This window comes from Notechis scutatus, chromosome 4 (assembly GCF_049901735.1).
Source record: "Notechis scutatus isolate UNSWTSFEM ecotype Mainland chromosome 4, rNotScu1.2, whole genome shotgun sequence".
Classification (NCBI taxonomy): domain Eukaryota; kingdom Metazoa; phylum Chordata; class Lepidosauria; order Squamata; family Elapidae; genus Notechis; species Notechis scutatus.
The window spans coordinates 97,781,462-97,807,256 of NC_142012.1; the positions used below are offsets into that span (position 1 = coordinate 97,781,462).

General features: G+C 42.2%; 3 protein-coding genes across 11 annotated transcripts in view; all 3 read right to left on the reverse strand.

Moving 5' to 3' along the window:
* Positions 1–25,795, reverse strand: part of ASAH2 (N-acylsphingosine amidohydrolase 2) — a 214,973-nt gene that overhangs the window by 72,601 nt on the left and 116,577 nt on the right. The gene's annotated exons all lie outside the window — the stretch shown is intronic.
* On the reverse strand, positions 4,589–16,799 carry LOC113414071 (interferon-induced protein with tetratricopeptide repeats 5-like). Its single transcript, XM_026670796.2, has 2 exons — positions 16,431–16,799; positions 4,589–6,075 (listed from the first exon to the last, which is right to left on the reverse strand). Exons 1-2 carry the CDS (start codon positions 16,433–16,435, stop codon positions 4,626–4,628), a joined length of 1,455 nt encoding a protein of 484 aa, XP_026526581.1. The 5' UTR covers positions 16,436–16,799; the 3' UTR covers positions 4,589–4,625.
* Positions 22,670–25,795, reverse strand: part of SLC16A12 (solute carrier family 16 member 12) — a 47,154-nt gene continuing 44,028 nt past the window's right edge. For all 9 annotated transcript variants that reach the window (XM_087964172.1, XM_087964174.1, XM_087964173.1 and 6 more), the window contains one exon: positions 22,670–23,895. In XM_087964172.1, coding sequence (XP_087820298.1) covers positions 23,636–23,895 — 260 coding nt within the window. In that variant the 3' untranslated portion in view covers positions 22,670–23,635. The remainder of the gene's footprint in view (positions 23,896–25,795) is intronic.

The window sequence follows — 25,795 nt, forward strand, 5'->3', positions numbered from 1 at the left end:
AAACTAGGCACAGATGATTAAATAAACCATGTTTTAACCCCAGGAAAGAGTGAAAGAAGCTCAAATTGATTCTACCCTAATTCTATTATGGGGTATGAGAGAAATGAACTCAATCTGGGTCTCAGGATTTTGTTGTTGTATCTCCATAAAGTGCAGTGTCAGGATTCTGGCAGTTGCCCTAATTAAATCATGAGCTTCAAGCCAAGCTTCAAAAACTTCAAAGAATTTATTAGGAGCGAACATGTCAGCATCACCTGTATGAAGCCAATTTTGAGACACATAATTCACTGTCACCCTTGATCCTGATTTCCCCCCACCCCTCCGGGTGTATCATAATTCATATTCTCCAGCGAAACACATTCACAGCTAAGAGTCATCAATCATGTTCTCCAATTAGAGATTTGCCAGGAGATCAAATCAAATCAAACATTTATTGTCAATGCACAACAGGTGTACAATGAAATTGAAATGAGCCTCCTTGACGCTTGCCCTGCAAGTCTATCATATTAAACTTAATTGTGGTGTTTATGTTGCATTCAGAAGTCTGACAGTCCATGGATAAAAGCTATTTTTCAGCCTATTCGTTCGGCTGGCTACGCTTCTATATCTCCTGCCCAACGGTAGGATAGTGAAGAAGGGTGTGAATCATCCCTGAGGATTTTCCTCACTCTGTTGAGGCAGTGGGTCCTGGCAATTTTGTCCAGTGGTGTCAGGGGACAGCCCATAATTTTTTGTGCTGTGCTCATCACCCTCTGTAATGCCTTTTTGTCCGCAGCTGTCAAGCCAGCATACCATACCATGATACAATAGGTAAGGACACTTTCTATCGTAGACCGGTAAAAGGAAGTAATCAGTCATTCCACCTGACATTTCCACAAGACCCTAAGGAAATGGAGTCTATGCTAGGCCTTTCTAACCACCTGGTATGTGTTATTTTTCCAGGTGAGATCTTGGCTAAGGTGGACTCAGTAGGATCAGGAAGTATGCTGCCCACCTACAGGGTATTCCATGAAATCTTGAAACCAGTCTAGACAGTCCACTATCCCAGAGGTGGTATTCAGCAAGTTCTGACCAGTTCTGGAGAACCGGTAGCAGAAATTTTGAATAGTTTGAAGAACTGGGAAATACCACCTCTGACTGGCCCTGCAGCCAACTATTCTCTGCCCCCAGCTGATCAGCTGGATCATCTTTTGTTGCCCTGCACAGGAGAATAGAGCTGGAAAACAGGTTAGTTGGGTGGAGTGGAGATTTTACAGTATCCTTCACCTGTCATGCCCACCAAGCCACACCCACAGAACCGGTAGTAAAAAAAAATTAATCCCACCACTGGTTTCAGATAAATCCTTTGGGGCAGTGTTTCTCAACTTTGGCATCTTAAAGACATATCAACTTCAACTCCCAGAATTCCCCAGCCAGCAGTTCTATGTCTTCCAAGTTGCCACAGTTGAGAAATACCACTTTGGAGTATCAGGTACTTCAGAGGTCACTGTAAACCTTTTTAAACATGTGTCTCTACTTAGGAGCTCTTGCTTGTCAATTGACCATGTAATTACACTGTTATAGCCATGTTTATTTTTTAATCGCTTTCCTTCAAGGAACCTCAAAGGTACACTTTGACGCATCTTCACAGCAGGGGGGTTAAGCTGTGCAGCATCAAAATTAAAGGCACTGTTTTGGTCTCTGGACTCTCCTGTTTAAGCAGGTTAGTGGAACGTTATACCCATTTAGAACACAGATCCATCACAGTCAAAGTTCTGTTCTCTTTCATTGCCTTCTTAAGACGGTATCTTCTGCCATTCAGAGCCAAGAACATATATTCTAAACCTGTCCCATGAATATGGAATGTGAATAATGCTTGGGATAACCTGTCTTATCTTTTTAGCTTAGTGCCATTCACCTTAGGAATATTTTGTTCTAGTAACATGAAGCAAACACACAGGCAAACTGAATTGCCATTCTCTTCATGATTTGTGATGCTGCCACCCTGTAAAATGACTTCCCCTTTGCAATATGTCAGATCCAACACCAAGATATACACACACACACACACACACACACACACACACACATACATACATACATACAAGATATATACAAGATATGTATAAGTCTTTTCTTTGTAGGATGGTTTTCTCCACCCATTTCCCCCCGCCTCATTTTTAATGGATTTTATCATAAAACTACTTCAGGTTTTTTTGCAATGAGAAACAGGATAAAATACTTTGGACCAATGTGATTAATAAATTTAAATCTACTGACCTGTATTCAATTGGGGGTGTCTGTTACTTATGAACTCAGCAGTCAGACGAAGATTTGCAGATGGCTTTTGTTAATCCCAAAACGGTAAAACAAGATTTCGTTGGTATTTGAATGAGAAGCTACTCTCCTTATCTTCCTAATTAGGCTAAACTCAGAAGCCAAATAGCATTCCAAAAGATTACTTCCTCAGTTGCAAAGAAAACCACATGGTTCATAAAGTAATTTGGAACTGAACTCGACTAAACTTGAGCCAGCTACCTTAATTATTTCTGATAGCATCTTCATTTTTGAACAACCCAGTAATTAAACTGAAGTTTCCATAAAGCTGTTGTCCAGATTATATACTTTTTAATTACAACAATTACTTCTTTCTGCAGGTGCCTCCCTGAAGAATTCAAAGGCCAGGATATTTTACTTTTATTCAGCAGAGCCAGATATTTCATAGATCACTGTGCAGGGTAAGAAAGAAGATTGCTGCAATTTTTTTTCTTTTTTAATAGCCATAAGAGATCTGTAAGGCCAACTTATTTTTTATTTACAAATTATGATAGCAATAAGTTACAGTACCAAAGAAAAGTAACATATTACTTTAAGAGGTTAAAAAATACAAAAGAGAAAAAAGTATATTATTATTCAATATTACTCATGTATAACTATCATTGCCTACTACTGAGTATAAATGTGTCTCATATTATTTATGCTTGTCCATATTATTTATTATGCTTGTCCAGAGTCTATGTCTATAAGCAATCCACTCATAGATGGCAAGTATAACCAGCTCTTCAATCCGTTGAGTGAAATGTGGCCATAGCTTTATCTTTCCAATCCTGCAGTATCAGTCTTGAGGCCATAGTAAAAGCATGGAGAATGAATAGTTATCAAAGTCCATGTACTAGGTATGTAATTCGAGAGACTATTATGCTCTGAAAATTTTACCTCTTGTCACAAAGTCATATTTATTCTATCTATGTCACAAGCCACTACTTTGTCCTAACAGGAAAGTCCAGCCCTGCAGATATATTGGGACTGAAATTTCTTTGACCAGGGAAGCAATTACAATATAGAACTGCAGGATAAATATAAGATTGAGGTTGCCTGCAGATTAGGCTATGCGATGTTTTGATGATTTAAGTGATGTCCCATCCCCAAAGCTAAGTCATGACATGTTGCGGCCTATCAATGGCCAGAGGAGCTGGCAGCAGACTCGGATAGTGAGAAGGTTGGGGAGGAACATGGGCCAGCCCTGGAGTCTGGAGAAGGCTCTGATTAGTGCTGTGTCGGAGGCAGAAATGAGGCCAGGGCTGTCGGACAGATATCAGCTGCCTTCGGAGTTGGACATCAGTGAGGCAGAAGAACAGCTGGAGCCTGTTCCCAGTGTGAGCATGCACAGAGTTGCCAGATGAAGGGAACAGCTAAGGAACAAGGGTTGACTTTGGAGTAGAGCCACAGGTGGACAGTGAATGGTCCTTCCCATAGGCAATAAAAGAGGAGCAAAAGGGGAGTGGGGTTTTGCAGGACACAATTAGTTCATGCCTGCATTCTTGCCCACTATTGTGGCATCTGAAAGATATCAGCTTGGCCACTCTCCAAGCCTGATAAAGGTCTGTAATTGGGAACTACCCTGAAAGACTGTTGGCGGGGACTTTGCTGGAGAGGAATTCACTGTAAATTAAATCAAAGGAGTTTATCGGGACAAGGACTCGGCTTCGTGCTGTTGGAGAAGCCTAGAACATGACATGACAGGACCCCTTCCCAGAGCAGCCCCTTTGCCTCTTTTCACCTGCCCAGACAATTGAAGCAGATGAAATAGCAATAGCGCTTAGACTTATATACCGCTTTACAGTGCTTTACAGCCTTCTCTAAGCAGTTTACAGAGTCAGCATATTGGCCCTAACAATCTGAGTCTTCATGTTACCCACCTCAGAAGGATGGAAGGCTGAGTCAACCTTGAGCCAGTGAGAATCGAACTGCTGGCAGTCAACAGAATAGCCTGCAAAACCTGCAATACCACCACCACAGCTCAGTGGTAAATTGTGATACGTGCATAGAGGCATTGCAGCTTCTGCAAGGACTAGTTGAAGCTACAGAGCATCATTGTAAGATTCCACCTCCACCCCATTTATAATTAATCCTTTTGTTTTATCTTGCTTGCTGTTCGGTTTAATGTTTTGACTTTTAGTGTTGTAATAAGTCCCCATTAGAAGCTAATATTCTAAACACACACACACACACACACACACAGAGCAGAGATGTAAGTACTCTAGCTCAAGGCAATTGTAAATGGTAACTATTTGGGTTTTTGACATGGCATGAAATGCAAAACTTAAAATATTTGGAAGCCATATATTGGAAAACATAGCAAACATTTAATTTTTCAAGGAAAGCTTCAAGTTCATAAATGCACTCAGATACTCTTCATTCCCAGGATCCATTTTCAGGGCTATTTCATAGGCCTCAATGGTTTCTTCTTTTAATCCAAGGCGTTCGGAGACAGATCCCAAGATTTCAAATATCTCAACACATATTAGACCTTTCTTAACCGTTTTATGCAACAATTGCTTCAAGCTCCTTTCACATTTCTTTTGTTCGAATGAACCATTTTCAATTTTCAGCCCAGCCAGGTACTGTTTCATAGCATTCACTTCTGATTTTCTGTGACGTTCCTGAAAACATCCATAATTAAAATGGAGCTGCTGCTTCTCTGTAGCAGTTAGGTTGCTGATGGCAAACACTTTCTGAAAGGTTTCGTCTGCTTTCGGTAGTCTTTGTTGTTCGACATACATGTTAGCAAGGTCAATATAAGCATAGATGAACTTGGTTTTACGCTCCACCACTTTTTGGAAATGAAAAATGCAAAGGTTCAAAAGTTCAAATTGCTTTACAACAAACTGGAATTGGCCTTTGGACACTTTTTTTTTCAGTGCGAAGTACTGTGTTCTGTAGCAAATCCCAATCTGATGGTGCAAGAATCCAGAGTTTGGGGTCAAGCTCAATGCTTTCTTCAAATGTTGCAATGATGTCTCTACATCTCCTTTCCTTCTGTAAAATTTGGCAGCATATCTTAATACATAAGGAACATCAGGATATTTTCCAAGCACTTCCTCAATGTATTTTTTTCCTTCCTTCACTCTGTTTGTGTCCTGTAACTTTAATGCAAGGAGAGGCGTCACAAATATGTCGTTGGGATTCAGTTTTACTGCACGCCTCAAAGGTTCCAATGAAGAGTTTTTTCCTGAATGTTTTTTTGCATAATAATCTTCCAGGCGGTATATTGTGATTGCATAGCCCAAATTAAATTCTGGGTTTTCGGGTTCTTCTTCCAGGGCTTTTGCAAAACTCTCCTTGGCCTTTTCATAATACCTGGCTCCAAATTTTAGGAGCGCCCAACCCTTTTCACAGTAGATCTGTGGGAGCTCCAGCTTATAAGGAGACTCACTTCCAAGTTGCTTGCAGATGCTTCCTACCTTCTCCAGGTAGGCTTGGGATTCAGTAAGATTGCCCATGTGGTAGTGCACCCAGGCACAGTTGCCCCAGGTAACAAGGCTTCCCTTTTCAACATCCCCAGGGTATTCTAGGGGCACAGCCTCGTCAGCTTTCTGCAAATTTTCCAGGGCTTCTTCCTTCTTGTCATTCAGGAATTTCACATAGGCAAGAAGGTTGTAATTTTGAACTTTGGATTTATTGATTAAGAACTGGATCTGCTCAGCAATTCTTTCCTCCAATTCATCAGGATCAATATGCTCTTTCTGCAACTCCCATGTAAAATGGCATTCAAGTTGTTGGAGAATCTCCTTTAAACCTTCCCGGGAGAGGAGACTGCAGGACAAAAGGAAAGAGAATGAGAAACAGTTACATTGTGGAAATAAGAATTAAGAAAGAGTTATCTCCCATTAACTGTGATAATGGGAGATTTTTTTAAAAAAAAAAACCCTGAACTTAGTGATGCATTTTTGTATTTTTTAAATATACTGGTAGCAGTAATGGTCTTCCAGAGAAGAAATGTTAATCTGAAGATGCCTGTGCTTTTATCACAGCAAAGCAGAAAAGTAGAGCACTGGAGATCATCCACAAAGTGCTCCAGACAGATACTCTTCTAATAACTGCAAGACATCAGTCTGTTTAGACAGTGGTGGGATTCAAAAATTTTTACTATTGGTTCTGTAGGCATGGCTTGGTGGGCATGGCATCCCCATTCCCTCCCCAGTCCTGGGGGAAGGTTACTGCAAAATCCCATTCCCTTCCCACCCCACGAACCTGCTTTCCAGCTCCGTTCTCCTATGCAAGGCAACAAAAGAAGACCTAGCCAATCAGCTGGGACTTGGGAGGCAGAGAATAGATGGGGGCGGGACCAGACAGAGGTGGTATTTGCCGGTTCTCCGAACAACTCAAAATTTCCGCTACCGGTTCTCCAGAACTGGTCAGAACCTGCTGAATACCAGCTCTGTGTTTAGAGCACTGGAAGACATCTTTCTCCAACCCAGATTGTGCCTTTATTAAGACATTGGGTATGCATACTTATTTTTCTAAAAACTTGTTAACTATTTTTTAAGCTATTAGGAACCTTTGGTTCCACAAGTCTGAAAGTATCAGGTGAGTTCCCTTCAATCCTTAGTGGAAGAAGTTTTAAATGCAAATTTAAAAACTTTTAAAAAATGCACATTTGGGGAATAAACAGCAAAAGGTTATTCGAACTTTGATTGTATTTGATTTAAAATACAATTTTGAAATTAATTACATCCTTCCCGTAAGAAAATGCTTTTGTTTCAAATTGTTTTAAAAAAGCGTAGATGAGACTTTGAAAAGTTTGGACACTAGAGGAAACTCGAAGAAATTATAGTTTACAATTAAAGGAAAAGAACACTTAAATTTGACTTATACAGAATTAATCAAATTCTGTCCATTTTAACACTGGACATATTGAAAGGTATCTTTGAACAATGGACCCAGACATTAACTTTAAGATATCTGCCTATATAGATAGACTGTTTAAAAGTTGTTAAGGAAGGGAGTTTATCTGACAAGATTACAACTGATCTGGAAGTGTATTTAAAAGTAACATATCCGCTACAAGAATGATATGAATGAAAAATATAAGAATGAAAAAGGACTGGACATACAAAAGGAACTGGCTAATGTGTTAATTAGAAAGAATATATAAATAACAAACAAATGGAGTGATCTGGAAAATTTCCTATAGTGGATTTACAAAAGAGGATTGTTGAAGAATTTTGTGTGAAGGGATTAAAAAATGAAATCAAAATCTAGGGCATTATTTGAAGGAGATCAAGTTGTAAAAGGCATTCAAAGCTGATTTATTTGATCATGGTTAAAATAGAAATATGGGTATCTCTGGTAAACCTCAATTGACTTTCCAGATCAAAGAAGAAATGACAAGGCTTTAAGGGAATGATGGCCCTTTTATGACTTTATGTTGGCTCAGAAATTCTGGGAGTTGAAGTCCACAAGTCATAAAGTGGCCATCATTCCCATCTCTGCTCTAAGGATTTGTTATATAAAGGAGATACAATATGGGAAGAAGATACCATTTGTTGTATTTTAAAAGAAGGCGATGAATTATTTAGGATGGACGAGATTATACTTGTATAAAGAAGTAATTTCTTTATAAATTATAAAGATTTGCAGGTCAATTATAGTATTTTAAAAATTACTTATAATTATTTTTACCCACGAAACATCTGTTGTTCTATTCATCATCTTCCTGCTAAAATATTCCATACTTTCCGATCAGTAATTCAAAGCCCACAAGTCTGAATGTGAGTACTGTTGTGGTTGTTGCCATGAATGCCATTTAGACTGCTGACTTGAGGTTTTTGGTCAAAAACAACATCAAAAAGATGGGAGTTGCCTGTATAGTCACAATCCCCTCTCCCAGTACTGTTTCCCCTACATTCAGGACTTCCTTAATACACCTAGCCATATGCTAACCACAAAGGTACAACATGTACCACAAAGGTACAACATGCATGGCACTCTGATTAAATCTTACCTTTTTCTCCATTCTCCATCAACAATTAAGAACCAGAGTGGTATTTTAAGATTTATGCAATTTTAAAATTGCCCATAACCCTCACAGAAGGTCTCTTGGAAGTATATAGATGAAACATCAAACCATAAAAATAATATATACAAAATTTTAAAAGGCAAAGATGATTAAAATTCAACATTAAAGAGTTAATTAAAAAGGTGTGTGTGTGTGTGTGTAAATTTGAACACAACGAGACAGATATATTTTGAACACACCAATAAGCCAGGGAGATGGCTGTCATATAAACTTAAAAAAGGGAAAGAAAAAAGATTAATCTACCAACTAATAGATAGAAATGGTGATACTCAACATGGAATAGAACAGAAAAAAGAAATCGTCCATAAATACTTTGAAGATCTATATAAAAAGGAGGGAGTAAATGAGGATAAAATAAGAAATTATCTGGACAAAACAAAGGATAAAATAATTGGGGAAGAGATGAGAGAATTATTAAATAAAGATATCACCTGGTCGGAATTGAAAATAGCAATAGAAAACCAAAAAAACAGTAAATCTCCGGGACCAGATGGGATTCCAGGGGAATTCTATAAGGCAATAGGAGAACAAATAGGACCCCTCATAATGGAAGTCTTTAACGATGTCTTACTTGCAGCCAGGATGCCGGACTTGTGGAGGGGAGCATTGATTTTGCTAATCCCGAAGGAGGATTTGGACTCCAGAAATATACAAAATTATAGGCCAATCTCCTTGCTTAATACTGACTATAAAATATTTGCTACCATTATAGCACATAGATTAAAAAGAATCCTGAACGAGTATATGCACAAAGATCAAAATGGATTCCTCCCAAACAAGCAAATCGGGAATAATTTAAGAATAGCCCTAGATGTTTTAGAATTTTATGAAGCCCATCCTAAAAAACAAATATTCCTGGATGTTTCTAGACACCCAGAAGGCTTTCGACAATTTAAATTGGCAATTTTTAATTCAACAAATTTATAATATGAATTTAGGCACTAAATTTGAAAATATTATAACTACTATCTACACCACACAAAAGGCAAATATTATAGTTAATGGGGAATATACATGACCGATAAAAATAGAGAAGGGAGTTAGACAGGGCTGTCCACTCTCATCCCTGGTCTTCAAGCATTCCCTGCTTGGAAACATTACTAACGCGAATTAGACAAAACTCAGATACAAAGGGACTAAAGGTTAAGAAAGAAGAGTACGTGTTGCAAGCATTCACTGATGACATGGTTTTTTTTAATTGGATAACCAATAGAGAGAGGTCAAGAACTGATGAATGAACTACAACAATTTGGAGCAGTGGCAGGACTTAAAATCAATAGAAAATGAAATTAATGACTAAAAATTTAACAGAAAAACAGAAATTAGAATTAGAAAAGGAGATGGGAATTCAAGTGATAAAGAAAATTAAATATTTAGGAATATGGTTGACAGCACATTGCAAGATGTTAAAGGAAAAAAATTATGATAAATTAATGCAACAGGTAAAGAAAAATTTAGAAATATGGGATAAGCTACAACTTTATTAGGTAGGATTGCTGCCATTAAAATGACCATTGTTCCAAAATTCCAAAATATATTTCAGATGATACCAATCAAAATTCATAAAAAATACTTTGTGGAACTCAATAGGATAATTTCAAAATTTATCTGGCAAGGGAAAAAACCGAGAATAAATTTAAAGGCAATGCAGGATATGAAGAGCAGGGGAGGGATGGCTCTTCCAAACTGGGAGCTGTATCACAGTGCAGCCTCCTTAGTATAGTTGAAAGAATGGGTGAACTTAACTAACGAGAGAATTCTAGTCCTAGAAGGTCATGACTTACAGAGGGGGTGGCATGCCTTCTTATGGGATATAGGGAAAACTAGTCAGAAATATTTTCACTGACACCTAATTAGAGATGCTCTCTTGACTAATTGGAAGAAAGTAAGGAAAAAATATTATTTAAAGATCCTGATCTGGATCTCAACTATGGAGGCGATGATACACCCTAATAATTTGGATATTACCAAGATAATTAAATACAAGGATTTATTGGATTTGCAAGGAAATTTGAAATCATGGCAGGACCTCCAAGATCAGGGACTACAAATTGACCGTTGGGCATACCTTCAAGTTCAAAACAAATTTAGACGGGATAAGAAAGAATAAACCTCAGCAGTTGGACAAAATTCTCTTAGGCTCAGACAAAAAAAATATAAAAAATTTTATAATTATCTATTAGAGACAGAATTAGAGGAAGAAATCGTTAAAGGAAACATGATAGCCTGGAGTAGGAACATAGGACGTAGTATCACCATAACAGAATGGGAGAGGGTCTGGAATAGAAAAAAATAAAATCAAAAAATCGGCATCGTACAAGGAAAATGCTTACAAAATGTTTTATAGGTGGCATCTCCCCACCTTGAGATTGGTGAAGATGCACCCCAATATGAGTCCGAACTGCTGGAAATGCAAAAAAAAGGAAGGAACATACTTCCACATGTGGTGGTCCTGTGCAGAAGCACAAAGATACTGGCAGAAAATTAAAACATGGCTGGTGGAAATGACGACAGAACAGATTGAATTCAAACCAGAGTTCTTCCTATTAGGGATCTTTAATAAACAATTTCCCAAAAAAGTATATAATATTGCATATATTGATGGCAGCTAGATTGGCCTTTGCACAATGTTGGAAACAGCTTCATACTCCACCAGAGGAAATGATTATTCAAAAAAACACTAAATTGTGCAGAAATAGATAAATTAACCCTAGCATTAAAAGAGAAAGAAACATCAATGTACTATGAGAGCTGGAACTCCTGGTATGAATGGTTAGATAAAAGATGGGCTACATAATATTGTAAAAGAGGATAAGCTATAATGGTAGTGGTAATTAAGGATTACTTGTAAATATGGCATAAAATAAGGATAGAAATAATGACCCACAAACTGTCGAAGATGAAATTGTTTTTAATCACTTTTTGATTTTTCTTCTACTCTTACTTTTTTCTTTTTCTCTCTTCCCTCTCTTACTTCTCAACTGTTTCTTTTCTTCTTTTCTACATTTGTGTATGTGTTGTTTATTTTAATTGTAAAATTAATAAAGTTTGTTTAAAAAAAAGGTGTGTGTGTGTGAAGATGACTTTCAGGCTGCTAACCAATCCCATTGCATATTCCTATGTGAGAACCAAGCAAGGCTGCAAAGACATGTTTTTACACCTTTCTGGAAGGCCAGAAGAATGGGGGCCCACCACACAGGGTGGGTGGGGGCAGAGTGTTCCAGAGGGTGGGGGCAATGGCAGAGAAGGCTCTCTTTCTGGACCCCGCCAGTCCAAATTCTTTAACTGACAGGAAACTCAACATACCTGCCTTACTGGGTGGGACAGATTGATGTAATGGGGTGAAGACAGGCAGCACAAAGCTGAAGACACAAGCCTGAAGATGATGAATGAGACTTCATCGAAACGTCACCTAGATACTTCAGGCATGATATTCCCCTCTGAAAAAAAAATCGGGGCCGGCCAAAAGAGACCCCCACCGCCCGCACTGCCCGCCTGCTGCCCGCACCGCCCGCCCACCCGCCCGGGCTCCGCTCGCCGCTCCCCGCCCGCCCGCCCGCTTGCTGCCGCCCGCACCGCCCGCCCGCCGCGCCGCCGCCGCCGCTCGCGCCACCCACCCGGCGATTCCCCAAAAAATCGGAATTCCGATTTTAATAGGAATAATATCATGTCTGATACTTCCAATTCTATGTGGGAGAAAACCCGAATAACCAAAGATACACACACACACACACACACACACATATACAGAGAGAGAGAGAGAGAGAGAGAGAGATGATAGATGGATGACAGAAAGAGATGAAGAGAGAGAGATATATAGAGAGAGACTGATATAGATAAGATATGGATTAGCTGGATGAAAGGTAAGATGATAAATGTCTGAATGGATGGATAGTGTAGTAGATAGGTAGATAGATAGATAGATAGATAGATAGATAGATAGATAGATAGATAGATAGATAGATAGATAGATAGATAGACAGACAGACAGACAGACAGACACAGAGAGAGATGGATAAGTTGGATAGAGGATAGGATGAATGGATAGATATGATAGATCGGGTCAGGGAACTTTTTTATCTTTTACCCCCAAAAATTTATAAATGCCGACGTTACCCCCTTGATTTGAAAGGAAGGAAATCATACACTATTTGTATGTAAACCAGTGGTCCCCAACCTTTTTGTGCCAGGGACCAGTTTCACTCAGAAACACTTTTTCAAGGAGGAGGGGGAGAGAAAGAGTTCGAGTTTGGTGGTCTGATGTTGTTACCTAGTCGGGTAATAAAACGTCTGCCAGCAAACCACCAAGTTCAGGGAACGCCAATGCCTCCTCATTGCAACCCTGAGTGACAGATAGTCCCTGCAGGACGGCTGAGAAGCCTCGCCTCTCGGCCCTGCCTTCATCAGCCCCATCCCTCAGGTGTCTCCCTCCCTCCCTCAGCCTCATCCCTCAGGTGTCTCCCTCCCTCCCTCAGCCCCATCCCTCAGGTGTCTCCCTCCCTCCCTCAGCCCCATCCCTCAGGTGTCTCCCTCCCTCCCTCAGCCCCATCCCTCAGGTGTCTCCCTCCCTCCCTCAGCCCCATCCCTCAGGTGTCTCCCTCCCTCCCTCAGCCCCATCCCTCAGGTGTCTGCCTCTGTTCCTCTCTCAGTCGCTCTCTCACTCCTCACCAGCCCAGGAAGAAACTGCTTCAAAGAAGCCGGCAGGGTGGCTTTTCCTGTCGGCGCAGCTTCCCCAAAGCGCCCGTTCACCCCCACCCCGCTGCCCACGGTTCAATCCTCCGTTCTGCCTGCCTGCCTTCGTTTCTGGTGGTTTCGGAGCGCAGCTTCTCCGGCGCCCGTTCACACACACACACACACACACACCGGCTTCTTTGAAGCAGTTTCTTCCTGGGCTGAGAGCGACTGAGGAGGAATGAGGCGGGAGGAAACCGAAGCTGCTGAGCCAGAGAGCAGGACAGGCTTCCGTTGCTTCCTCCCTCCCCTTCTCTCATTTGTGTCCTTGATTCCCGATCCCAGCAGCATTCACCGAAGGCGAACAGAATGTCGGAAATAAAATGTCTGGGGGTAATGAGAACGGGTCGCGCTTACCCCCAGGATTTTCAGTTTTACCCCATTTGGGGTAATTTACCCCTGTTCCCCGACCACTGTGATAGATATAATAGAGATAGACAGACATAAAAAGAGATATAGACATCTCTTCTATTCATGCTTTCAGGTCTTTTTTCAATCTCTATGGCTTCTCTGATAATTCTGTAGCTGGGGTTTTCTATATGGCTAGGGTTTTAGTGCCATTGAAGTCCATGCTATGACCTGTGGCTTTCATGTGTTGGACTAGTGAGGAAGTGTGTTCCAGCTTTTTTACTGCATTTTTGTGTTCATCCAGGCGGGTACTTATTCTTCTCTTGGTCTGTCCAATGTATGTGGCAGGACATGATGCACAGGAGACTCCATATATGCCTTGTTTTTTCCAGATCAATTTTATCTTTGGGGTTTCTTAGGATGGCTGCTATTTTTCTGCCTGTTTTGAAGGCAGTCTTGATGTGATGCCTGTGTAGTATCTTACTGATTTTGTCTGTAGTATCTCTTATGTAGGGCAGGACAGCTGTTCCATAGGTCTGTTCATCTTCTAGGTCTCCATTATGTCTTTGTGGATCAAGCCAGTGATTTTGCTTTTGTGGAAGCCGTTGGCTGTCAGTACTTTAGTCAGGGTGCATAGTTCAGTCTTTATGTGTGTCTTGTCTGCCAGGCGTTTGGTTCTGGCAATTAGTGTTTTGGCCATGGAGTTTATCTGTGCTGGGTGGTGGTGGGATTGGGCACTGAGGTAGCGGTTGGTGTGTGTTTTCTTCTGGTATATGGTGTATCCTAGTGTGCCATCTGTTTTTTTATAGATTAGTACATCTAGGAATGGTAGTTGTTTTTGTTTCCATGGTGAATTTGATTTTGGGATGTGTGCTGTTTAAGTGTGTTAGGAAATTATTTAGGTTTTCTTTTCCATGGGGCCAAATAACAAATGTGTCATCGATGTATCTTAACCATAGTTTGGGTTCGTGGGTGGCATTGGCTAGGACTTTGGATTCAAATTCTTCCATGAACAGGTTTGCAATGATGGGTGACAGTGGTGATCCCATAGGGGCTCCTTCAATTTGCTTGTATCTTTGTCCTTTGTATATGAAATATGTGTTGGTTAAGCAGTGCTCTGCTAGTTTCATGAGGTGTTTGGGTGGTTGGTATTTATTTTTGATGATTTGTAGGGTTTCTTTTATTGGGACTTGAATGAATAGTGAAACCACATTGAAACTTACAAGCAGATCTTCTTGTTCCATGTGTAGATCTTTGATCATTTCCAAGAGGTGGTATGAGTTTTGTACATGTCAAGCTGCTGCTTCAGCATGGGGCTGTAGCTGCTTTGCTAGGTATTTGGCTAGGTTTTGTAGCGGTGCTCCTCTGGAGCTGACTATGGGTCTGAGAGGAATGCCTTCTTTGGGTATTTTTGGGAGGCCGTATAGTTTGGGGCATCTGGAAGATTTTTCTCTTGGAATGATCGTCTGTTGGATCTCTTTGCTCATGTGGCTGGTTATAATTTTGTTCTTCGTTATTTTTTCCAGATATGTGGTTAGGTCCATGTTTATGAGTCTGTATGTGGAGTCTTGGAGTAGGTCTGTCAATTTTGTTTCGTAGTCTTTTCTATCCATTATACTGTGGCATTGCCTTTATCTGCTGGAAGTATGATTATGCTACTGTCTTTCCTTAGGGCTTGCAGGGCTTTTAGTTCCTCTTTGTGCAAGTTGCTTTTGGGTGGTTTGCTTGTGCATAGGATGTTAGTGATTTGGTGTCTTATTCTATCAGCTTCATCTGTATTTAATTTAGTTAGGCTGGATTCCACTCCACATATGATGGACAAACACTATACAGAAGCCTGATGATGGCAGATGAGATTCTGCCGAAACGTTGCTACAACTTTAAAAGCACAACTATAATGACGTGGGAAAATACCCGAACAAAGCTGAATACCATACATACATACATACATACATACATACATACACACACACACACACACATATATATATATGAGAGAGAGAAGATGGATGATAGATGGATGGATGGATGGATGGATGGATGGATGGATGGATGGATGGATGGATGGATGGATAGATAGATAGATAGATAGATAGATAGATAGATAGATAGATAGATAGATAGATAGCAATTGATAGATGAGTGTGTATGAGTGATGGGGGAGCAGAAAAGCCCACTTGCAAGTCTTTAAAGGAGTGAAAAGGATTTTCACATGCAAATGGACTGAGATTGGCTCCAGGAGCTGAAGCCTGAGAGAAAAGGAATGACTTAAAAGAGCTAATAGTTACGGTAAGAAAACAGTGCTACAAACTTTAGGAATGCATACATACTACTAGAACATAGAGACAAGGAATTTGTAGATGAAGTAAAATGGGAAGAGTTGTGAACTTATAGGACTAGGAAGATGGTAGAACAAAACACGGGCTTAATTTTGTACAGTTCGGAGTGGGAAAAACTAACGACAATCTCTGTGTTTTGCGTTCTGTACCTTATTAGAAAAATCTCCAACAGGATGGACGAGATCCTTCTCTCCCATCAGAGCTTTCCCTTCAGGGCTGTTCTCGCAGACATAAAACCGCGAAGCCGCCCTGATCTTTTATTGAAAGGACGCTCTCTTGGAACCGCAATACAAGCACACAACCCAACAAAATCCAACAAAACCCAACAAAAATCTCCACACGATGCCAGCTCAATTTCGACGCCGGGCGCTTTTTCGGGCTAAGGAATCATGCGCTAAAACAGCTAACGTGGGGCCGGGCCCCAAGGGTTGGCCCCCCGCAGCGGGCGCCCGGCGCCGCGGGGGTGGTCGTAAAGGCCCTCGCTGCCCGAGGCGTGCGCCCTGGCCCAGGCGGCCCGCCCGGCCCCCCCCCCGCGGGTGGGCCCCCCCCCCGGCTCTCGCCGCCTGCCCACAAGACCAAATCGGCAGGAGCAATCAAAGGCAGAAATGCAAAATACAACCCTCAGCAAAGAAGAAGAAGAAAAGTGCCTCTATTATTACCCGTCTCCTTACCTCATGATTGCAGGTTTATTATTAGGCGTGGGAGGGGGGGGAAACCCGATGGTTCTCCTTTTCCTTTTTTCCAGAAATGGCGATCAGGGTTTTCTTTAAATTTCACAGAGAGAGGGAAAGAGAGAGAGAGAGGATCGGCTGCTTCTCACGGCCAGCCGTCTAGTCAGAAAGAAGTTGGGAGGGGAAAGGGGGAAAAACGAAACTTAGGCGATCCAGTGAGCTTAGGAGAAACGAAACTTCAATTCTGCCCTGCTGGAAGTAAAGTGTGGAGCAGAATCGATTTCCATTTATTCTCATTCCGCCGTTGTTAATCACTGTTAAGCGGGTGACGGGCAGGGCAGGGCAGGCTGGCTTTTCCTGGTTTGGGGTTAAATAACGTTAAGATTGGCCAATAAATCTGGTCAAGTTTAACACAAGACACTGCGTAGAACTGACGGGAAGGAATGGACGCTGCTTGCATTTGTCTGTGTTAAATACACGGGTGTGCGTGTGCATTGCATTGTACATCTGGGAATATGGCTGAAGATATTTTTGGGGGAGGGGAGGTGTACAATCTAAATCAGGGGTCTCCAATCTTGGCAACTTTAAGCCTGGCGGACTTCAACTCCCAGAATTCCCCAGCTAGCAAAGCTGACTGAGGAATTCTGGGAGGTGAAGTCCACAAGTCTTAAAGTTGCTAAGATTGGAGACCTCTCGTTTAGGGCAGTGGCCCCCAACCTTTTTTGTGCCACGGCCCGGTACCGGCATCACAAAATGTTCCACGGCCCGGTACCGACATCAGCACGCATGGCAAGGCGAGCCGAGCGACCAGCCAGCCAGCCGTCCCCGCTTCTCCCCACCACCTTCAACTCCTCCTTTGTACCTTTGTCGATGGGCTTCGGGACGGCTTGGGGACAGTAGCTCAGCTCGCCTTGCCTTGGGTGCTGAAAGAATCCTCGCGCCTTAGTTTTGTTCGAAGTCGCCCCCCCCTTCGATGATGAAACTAAGGCGCGAGGATTCCTTCAGGACCCAAACGCCACTTTCCAACCGGAAAAGCTCACCGGAAGCACTTTCTCATCAAAACAAGATGGCGGCGCCCAGCAAACCGCGGCCTGGTAGAAAATGTTCCACGGACCGGTACCGGTCCAGGGCCCGGTGGTTGGGGACCCCTAGTTTAGGGTATCCTGCTTGGGTGGGGGAGTTGGAATAGATGATCCTTCCAGCTCTGTTATTCTGTGTCTTTTGTGTATCTGTTGTGTTGAACAGTCAAGGCCAGAAATGCAACAACCCCTCTACCCCTTCCCTTATTAATTCCTTCCCTTATGATTGCAGTTCTGTTAGCAGGGTGGAATGGAAAGCAACTGAGTTTCTGTTTCCTAAAAACTTACCAAACTCGATTAATCTACTCAGCCTGGTCAGAAGAAAAGAAAACTTAGAAATCCACAGCTTCGGGAAACTGAAACGAAACTTGGCCAGGCTGAAGGTAAAACCTGGAGCAGAATTGGTTTCCATTTCTTCTGGTTTTGTGGTATGGCTGAGGGCCACTGGCAGGGCAGGCTGTCTTTGTATGTTTCCCGGTAAAGAATAGTAAGGGTGAGTGGACAAATCTTGCCAGGTTTAAGACACGGCACTCTGTAAAACTGACAGGAAGGAATTAACACTGCTTGTTTATCAGCTGTGTTAAGCAAATAGAGGACTGTAATATATCACATATCTGAGGATTTTTGTAGGCTCTTCCAGATAGACTCTAGACAAGTAACTCATCCAGGAGTTGTAGCTCTATCTTTAATGTAAGGTTACATTAATATCCCTTGCACCTCCGTGGCGCAGTGGTTAGAGCAGGGGTCCCCAACCGCCGGTCCGCGGACCGGCACCGGGTCTGCGAACAAGCCTTACCGGCACGCTGGTTGCTGGGCGCCGCCATCTTTTTGGTAAAAAAGCAATTTTTCGTCAAAAAGATGGCGGCGCCAGCGCTGGTGAGCTTTTCCGGGTAGAAAGCCATTTCTACCCAAAAAGCTCACCAGAGCGCTGGCGCCGCATTTTGACGAAAATCACTTCGTGACGCCACCGGAAGTGATTTTTCGTCAAAAAGATGGCGGCGCCCAGCTGACGCCGAACCGGCATGGCGCCCAGCTGACGCCGGAACCGGGCCGCGGCGTCGAAAAGGTTGGGGATCCCTGGGTTAGAGTATAGTACTGCAAGCTACTTCTGCAGCCAGCTGCCTACAATTTGGCAGTTCAAATCCCACCAGGTTCAAGGTTGACTCAGCCTTCCATCCTTCCAAGGTGGGTAAAATGATTGGTGGGAGCAATTTGCTGATTCTGTAAACTGCCTAGAGAGGGCTGTAAAGCTCTATGAAGCCACATATAAATCTAAGTGCTATTGCTATTTATAGACCAGGAAATGAAGGAGGGTCTTTTCTGAAACATTTGCCACAGTCCATTTTTTCTGGGAGCCCAATTAATTTCACAACAATATAGACAGAGTTAACCATAGTTTCAGTTGTGGGAAATGTGACCATCCTACCCCAAGCCAAGTCCAAAAATTTCACGGAATTTCTAGAAGGCTGGCAGTCTGACAAATCAACTATCAGTAGACACATAGGCATTAACAACATCTATAGACTATGCAAGAGACAATCAACCAACCAAAAATGGAGCAAACAGACCCAAACACCTCTCCACCAGCAATCAGCACCCAGAAGAGCATAGATTAACTCCAAGGTTAACATCAGACCAATAATCAAGTAAACAATATCCCAATCAAGAAACTGCCAAAGAAGCTGCCAACAGTAAACAGCCTAAACAAAGAATCTGTAAGACCAATGCCATCAGCAAGTCACCAGAATATAAACTGGCAGCAAACCAAACTCCTTACTAGCACTGATGATATTTCCTACCTAATTAGGGTAATGAAATGTCTGCAAGAAAACAAGCCCCAAGGACCCCTCTTTTTAACCCTGGACTACAAATATTCTTTATTGGTCTCTAACTAAGGGCCCTTCCTCCTGTCTCCTTGGTTTCTTTATTCTGAGTTGATGTGTTGATGTTGCATCTTGAATTAAGATGATGCCATTGAATGGAAGACAAGCGAACTCAGCCTGTCTGGAACAAGGATGTAGGCTCAGCTCCAGGATTACTATGACGTTCTTCAGGAAGAAGTCTAGCAACAACCATTCTTGGAGAGGAAAAGTGCAATGGAGTGAATTTTGATCCTGACCAGATTGCTTTTTTGAGGATGATTCCAAAACAGGTTGAGGCTTTTGCAGAAACCATTGTGGCAAGTGGAAGGAGACCTCTGGTGCCAGGATCCCAAATACCAGCCACTCTGTGGTGGCCACTCATGCTGCATTTCTTTCAATTTGCTTGGAATGTAGCGATGGTAGACCTGTTGGACCTGACATTACTTGTGTGTGGTATTAGTAAAGATAAAATAAAATTTATGAGTTGCGGGCAGATGCTGACTTCTTGGGTGAAGGCTCCAAACTCTGGACTCTTGTGGAAGATGATGTTCATTTGCTTTGGGATCTACAAGCCCAAGTTTGAAAGTGGTGTTACACAAAGTGCTGGATACCTTTTATTGAATCATTAAAACAGCCATGTTTTTTTCAAAGCTTGAACAGCTCTAGTGTTTATTACCTATTCAATTTAGTTCGCCTTCGTCCCCCAATCTCCCACTGATCGAAGCTTCTTCTCAGTCACTAAAATCGATCTTAATAGCCAGAAAGCTAGAAATATGCACAAGAGAATGGACAAATCCACATTGCAAACCAGGAACCTCAACAACCTAATCCCTAAATGTTCAGCAGAAGAGCAATGTAACTATTCTTGAAAGGTAGAAAAGAAATGACCAATCTGATTTTGAGGGGCAGCACAACAGCTTGAATAAGTTGCTGGTTAAAACATCAAGAGGGAAGAGAAAGAAATCAGGATTTTACACCATTTTGTTGTTGTTATATTTACAAAGCTGAATTTAGGCCTCCCTAGCTCAAGAACACCTCTGGAGAGCCTGAGATACTAACTTCTACATCAGTGGTTCCCAAACTTTTTCACTCCACCGCCCCCTTGGTGCTACAAACTCATCCTCAGTGCCCCCCACCCAGGAGTGGGATTCAAATTTCTTAATAACTGGTTCTATGGGTGTGGCCTAATTTGTGGGCGTGACTTGGTGGTCATGTTACTGGGTGGGCGTGGCTTGCTGGGTGGGCATGGCTTGGTGGTCACTTGACCGGATGGGTGTGGTTTGGTGATCATATGACTGGTGGGTGTGGCCATGTGACTGGCAAACCAAATATAAGTGGTCCTCGCTTAATGGCCAGTTGCTTAGTAAGTGTTCTAATTTATGACTGACCTCCCCAGAGCTACTTGACCTGTTTTTGGAGCTTTGACAGCCATGCGTGCGCGCGTGCACACACACATACACACTCCCCCTTCTAAGCTTGCTGGAGCAGGTGGTTGGACGAGATATCTCATTCACTTTCTCCTCCCTCCCTCCTTCCCTTTCTTTTTCTTTCTTTCTTTTTCTTTCTGTCCCTTCTTTCCATTCCCCCTCTTTCTTTGTCTATCCTTTTTCTTCCTTTGTGTTCCTTTTTCTTTCCCTTTTCTTTTTTTCTTTCTTCTCTTCCTTCTCTCTTTCTCCCTCCCTCCATATTCCATTCACCTTCTCCTCCCTCCCTCTCTCTCATTCCCTCTTTCTCTCTTTCTTTCTGTCCCTTCCATCCCATTTCTTTGTCTATCCCTTTTCTTCCTTTCTCTTACTCTCTCCCTTTTTCTTTCTTTACTTTCTTGTCTATTCCTTCTCTTTCCCTCTTTCTCTTTTCCTTTTTTTCTCTCTCTCTCGTTCCCTCTCTTTTTCCCTCTCTCTCTATCCCTTCCTTATTCTATCTACCTATTTTCTGCCCAGGAAGGCGTGGCCTAATCTGTCAAAGGCCTGGGCTAATCCTTCATCACCCATTTCCCCTTTCAGAGACCCCAGCCCTTAATCTCCCCATTTCCTCCCCCACAACCACCTGTTTTGTCATCCCACGGCCATGACTTTACCTTCCTCTCGTGGCTGGCTACCAGGGAAGGCAAGCCAGGGCTGAGCCATTGTTGTCGCTGGGCTCCCCACCAGCCCATGTTGCCCTTGTCACAAATGCCTGCAGCTGCCACATGTTTTCGGTGCAGCTGGACTGCAGCCCCACCAAAAAAAGCACACGGTGACTGGAGTTTTTTTGCAGTGAAAATTACCGACCTCTTGCTTTGCTCTGCTTCTCCAATGTGCCGCTGCGACCGCATTCTAGGCGCCGCTCCACAGGTCCACCCCATTGAGCCCGCTGCACCAGAGGGACTTGCCCAAGCAAGTCCAAGCGGAGTGGTGCAGCAGTCAATGGGTGAGCCTTCCTGGCCGGTGCCTAGAACGTGGCAGCAGTGGCGCGTTGGGAGAAACAGAGCAAAGCTGGAGGTCGGTAATTTTTGCTGCAAAAGACCTCCAGATGCCGCGTGTTTATTTCGGTGCGGCTGGACTCCAGCTGCACCGAAAAAAACACATGGTGTCTGGATTCTTTTTGGAACAAAAATTACCGACCTCCGGCTTTGCTTGCTCTGCTTCTCCAATGCGCTGCTGTGGCCATCAGCAATTGTTGCGCATGCGCGTGATGTCGCACATGTGCAATAAGGACTGACTGGGCAGGGAACGGAGGAGCGGGCAGAGAGGAGCAGGGCCAGCAAGGGGGCCGTTTTACTGGTTCTCCAAACTACTGAGAACAGTAATGAACTGGTAGAATCCCACCCCTGAATTGCGCCCTGTGAGGGTCCCCCTCCAACACTGCCCTGCCACCTCTTAGCACCCCCCTGCCGGCCCCCTTGCCTCTTAGCGCCCCCCTAAGGCGTCCCACTTTGGGAACCACTGTTCTATATTCTCTTATAAATCAGATTAGCAATATCTGAAAAGTGTTTTTGGCATTAAGCAAATTTTAATGTATGATTCCCTTCTGGACAATAAAAAGCAGGTTTTGGTTCCAGTCTTTGACTCTTGTTGGGAAGCATATGTGTGAGTGCATCCAGCATCAGTAATGATGAAAGTTCTCTGGTTTTCAATAAATTTGACAGATGGGGAAAATCAACTGGGAATTTTTGATGTTGGATAGCTTTTTAGGGAAAAACAGGAAGGTTTCAAACTAATTAATTACCCAACAAATTATCCCATCACAATCAAATTTTGACCTGCTAACTGTGTAGGTGTGGGTATGTACACGATATATGCAGACTCATACGTATACATTCTACTATAAACCTCTTTATACATAAAGCAAGAATTAAAACAACCACACTCAGATAAAAGTCAATCCCAATCACCATATCAAATATATGTGAGTATTACAGACATTTCTTGCCAATAAAACTGGTGCAAATTTATTACCAACTTATGTTTCCCCAGCAAGAGGAGTAATATGGTAGCTGTGTTTTGGACATTATTGTACAAGCCAGCATCCATGCTTCTATGAATCACGTAAAAGACAATCAACTCTGTGGCTTCAAGACAGGAAATCGAATTATAAACAGAAATAAATCATTGCAGCAGAACTCCAGGCCTGCTCAGGCCCATTGGGAACTTAAGATTCATAAGTTCCATTGGTACCATGGGGTACCAATTTCTTGAATGATCTTCCATTCCAATGTTGTCACACTAGTACAAATTATTTTCAGGTCCTTTGCAAAGGAAACCTCTGAGATGCTTCAGCCTTTCAAAGTCTGTTTTTATCTGCAAATCCAAATGTAGGTTTGGGGTTGTTGTTGTTTTTTTCAACAAAAAGGAGGCAAGCCGCATTGTCAAACGTGGATTTTCAAAAGTTCCTTGCAAACAATGCTGAGGCACTTTGACAGATTTTTAGCGATCTAAAAAATGACATTCGAGTTTACTACGCCACACCTTTTGAACCACTTCTGCGTCCTGTTTCAGTGTCTTTCTTTCCTTCTTTCCTTTCCCTGTGAATACAAATTGTTTCTAACACTGAGTTCATTTGCCTCACACCACAGTACTGGGATCCCATCACAATTTACAAAATCACCATGATCACTGAAGCCTTTGTTTACTACAGGCTTTTTAATTTGCTAGGAAGACAGAAGGTTTCTGAGTGAAAATTCTGTTTACTCCTGCCTCCCTCTATTGGAGGAAAACAAAATCAACTGTGTAGCAGACTTAGCAATATCTGTTTTAGGCAAAAGGGGAGCATTAGTCATCTTCTGTCATCTTTTGCTGTGGCTGCTTGGCTCCCCAGCCAACAGTTCTTCACCTCTTTGATCCAGTTCTCCAGTTACCAGATAAACTATAGTTCCATTTGTCCAGCTTTCTTGTTTGGCCGGAGTGTCTCTGCTCCCTGGTCCTGAGGATGTGGGTGTGATCTTGGCCAGTTGTGCGCAGCACAACAGTGTCGAACTGAGTACCATAGAAAACCCACAAAGCAGGAAAGATGCAGTGTAGTTGCCAGTTGTATCCACAAGCCAACCTGTAGGTAACACAGAAGATAATTCATGTATTTGGATTAGTTCACATACTTTTGTGGACCAGGGTTCGTTGGCAATCAGCTAGCTGGGTTTATACAATGGAAATATGCTTACGGTTTACACCAGAAATCATGGTGTACAAATAATAATAGCACTTAGACTTACAACATTTTACAAGCCTCTCTAAGCTGTTTGCAAAGTCAGCAAATGGACCCCAACAATCTGGGTCCTCATTTTACCAATTTTGGAAGTATGGAAGGCTGAGTCAACCTTGAGCCAGTCAGGATTAAACTTCTGGCAGTGAGCAGAATTAGACTATATTCTACGTTCTGAACACTGCGCCACCATGGCTCATAGCTAGAATGTCTTTCTTTCTAAAACCTAGCAAAGTGTATATACCTAGCCAGCAGGTATTGAAAACATGAGTTTCTTTACTGCTACCTTTGCAATAAAACTCAATCCTAAGTTATTAAATGATACATCCATTCAATTCAAAGGTTACACATCCATTCAACTGGCTCAGATCCTGTTACTCTTTAAAAGGGCACTTAAGATGGATATTCCCTTGGATGTTGGGGCCAGGGTATTGATGATGATGTCCTGCAAGGTATGACATATCTTGGGGCTACCCCAAAATGAATGTTATTTTGTTGGGACTTTTGTTTCCCTGTCAGTGGGACTTATTATATTCTGTTTTTATTGCTGCGCCTCACCCCCCCCACACACACAATTTTTGCAAGTTGAGCAGCCTTATAAAGACCTTAAATGAATGACTAAATCATCTTGCAGAATCAAAATATTTCACTTCTTCATTGTCCAGATTTCTTCACATTCCTAAGAGACAAAATCTCTCTGGAGGAGGGAGGAAAAAACCTTCAGCTGCAAAGGCAGAAGGTTATGTTAAAGGGGTACCATTCTCAGTGTATGAGTGAGCAGAACGGGGTACACAGTATTGTGATTTAGAGACAGTCCTTTCAAAGATCTGTTGGTCCCTAGCAGAGATGGGATTGTAGTGTATCCTTTCAAACAGAGACTCCATCACAACCTCTGTCCACCATCTTGCTGGTTTTGACCTCACCTTCTCCACAGCTTCTGTCTCTTCTCATCGATGTCTCATTAGAACTACAAATCCCATCATCCTTTATCAGGCCCTGTACACAAGGAGCATGCTGTTCTGAAAACTGGTGATTAGTACCTGACAGTCTGCCGATTCTGCTTCCTCGTCTAAATGCTTCCTTATATAACATAAACAGCAGGAAAGGACCAGCTGAATCGACATAATTTAAATGTGATGCATACTTCTGATTATCTTGGCACAGTTTCAGGGGCTTGGCACAAACATTTGGCTTAATTTCTTTTTTGGAAGAAAAGAAGGCATACAGTATAGCAAGCCTGGACAGTACATTAAAAAGATTATGAAGAAAGGAGACATATACAACCCTTCTCTTCTTTCTATAATAAAAAGTGGGGATGGGTCTTCTTTTTGACTTGTGTGGCTTTCAAGTCCTGGAGGAGGGGGGAGTGAAGGAAAGGGAAGCAAACAGAAACAAGTGGAGACATCCAGGAACAGCTCTGAAGGAGTTTTTTAAACCATAAAAAAAAGACTTGACTGCTTTTACAATTTGAAGATTAGACTTCTCTAGATTGCTCCACTACTTTTGAAAGAGTTCATAGATTCAGAAAACAGAAAATGATCTTGGCAACGAAAGAGTGAAACTATGGTAGTAAATAATAAAAATCTATTCATAATATTTCAGATTCATCAAAGCCCTTGAACTACTTGCTCACAGAAGAGCAACAATAGCCCATATTATTCCTTTCCCGTATTTTCCAGGTTGCTGGAGAAGAGATAAGAACACTCTGCCCTCTAGCGTTGAGTTTATGAAAAAATTACACCTTTCA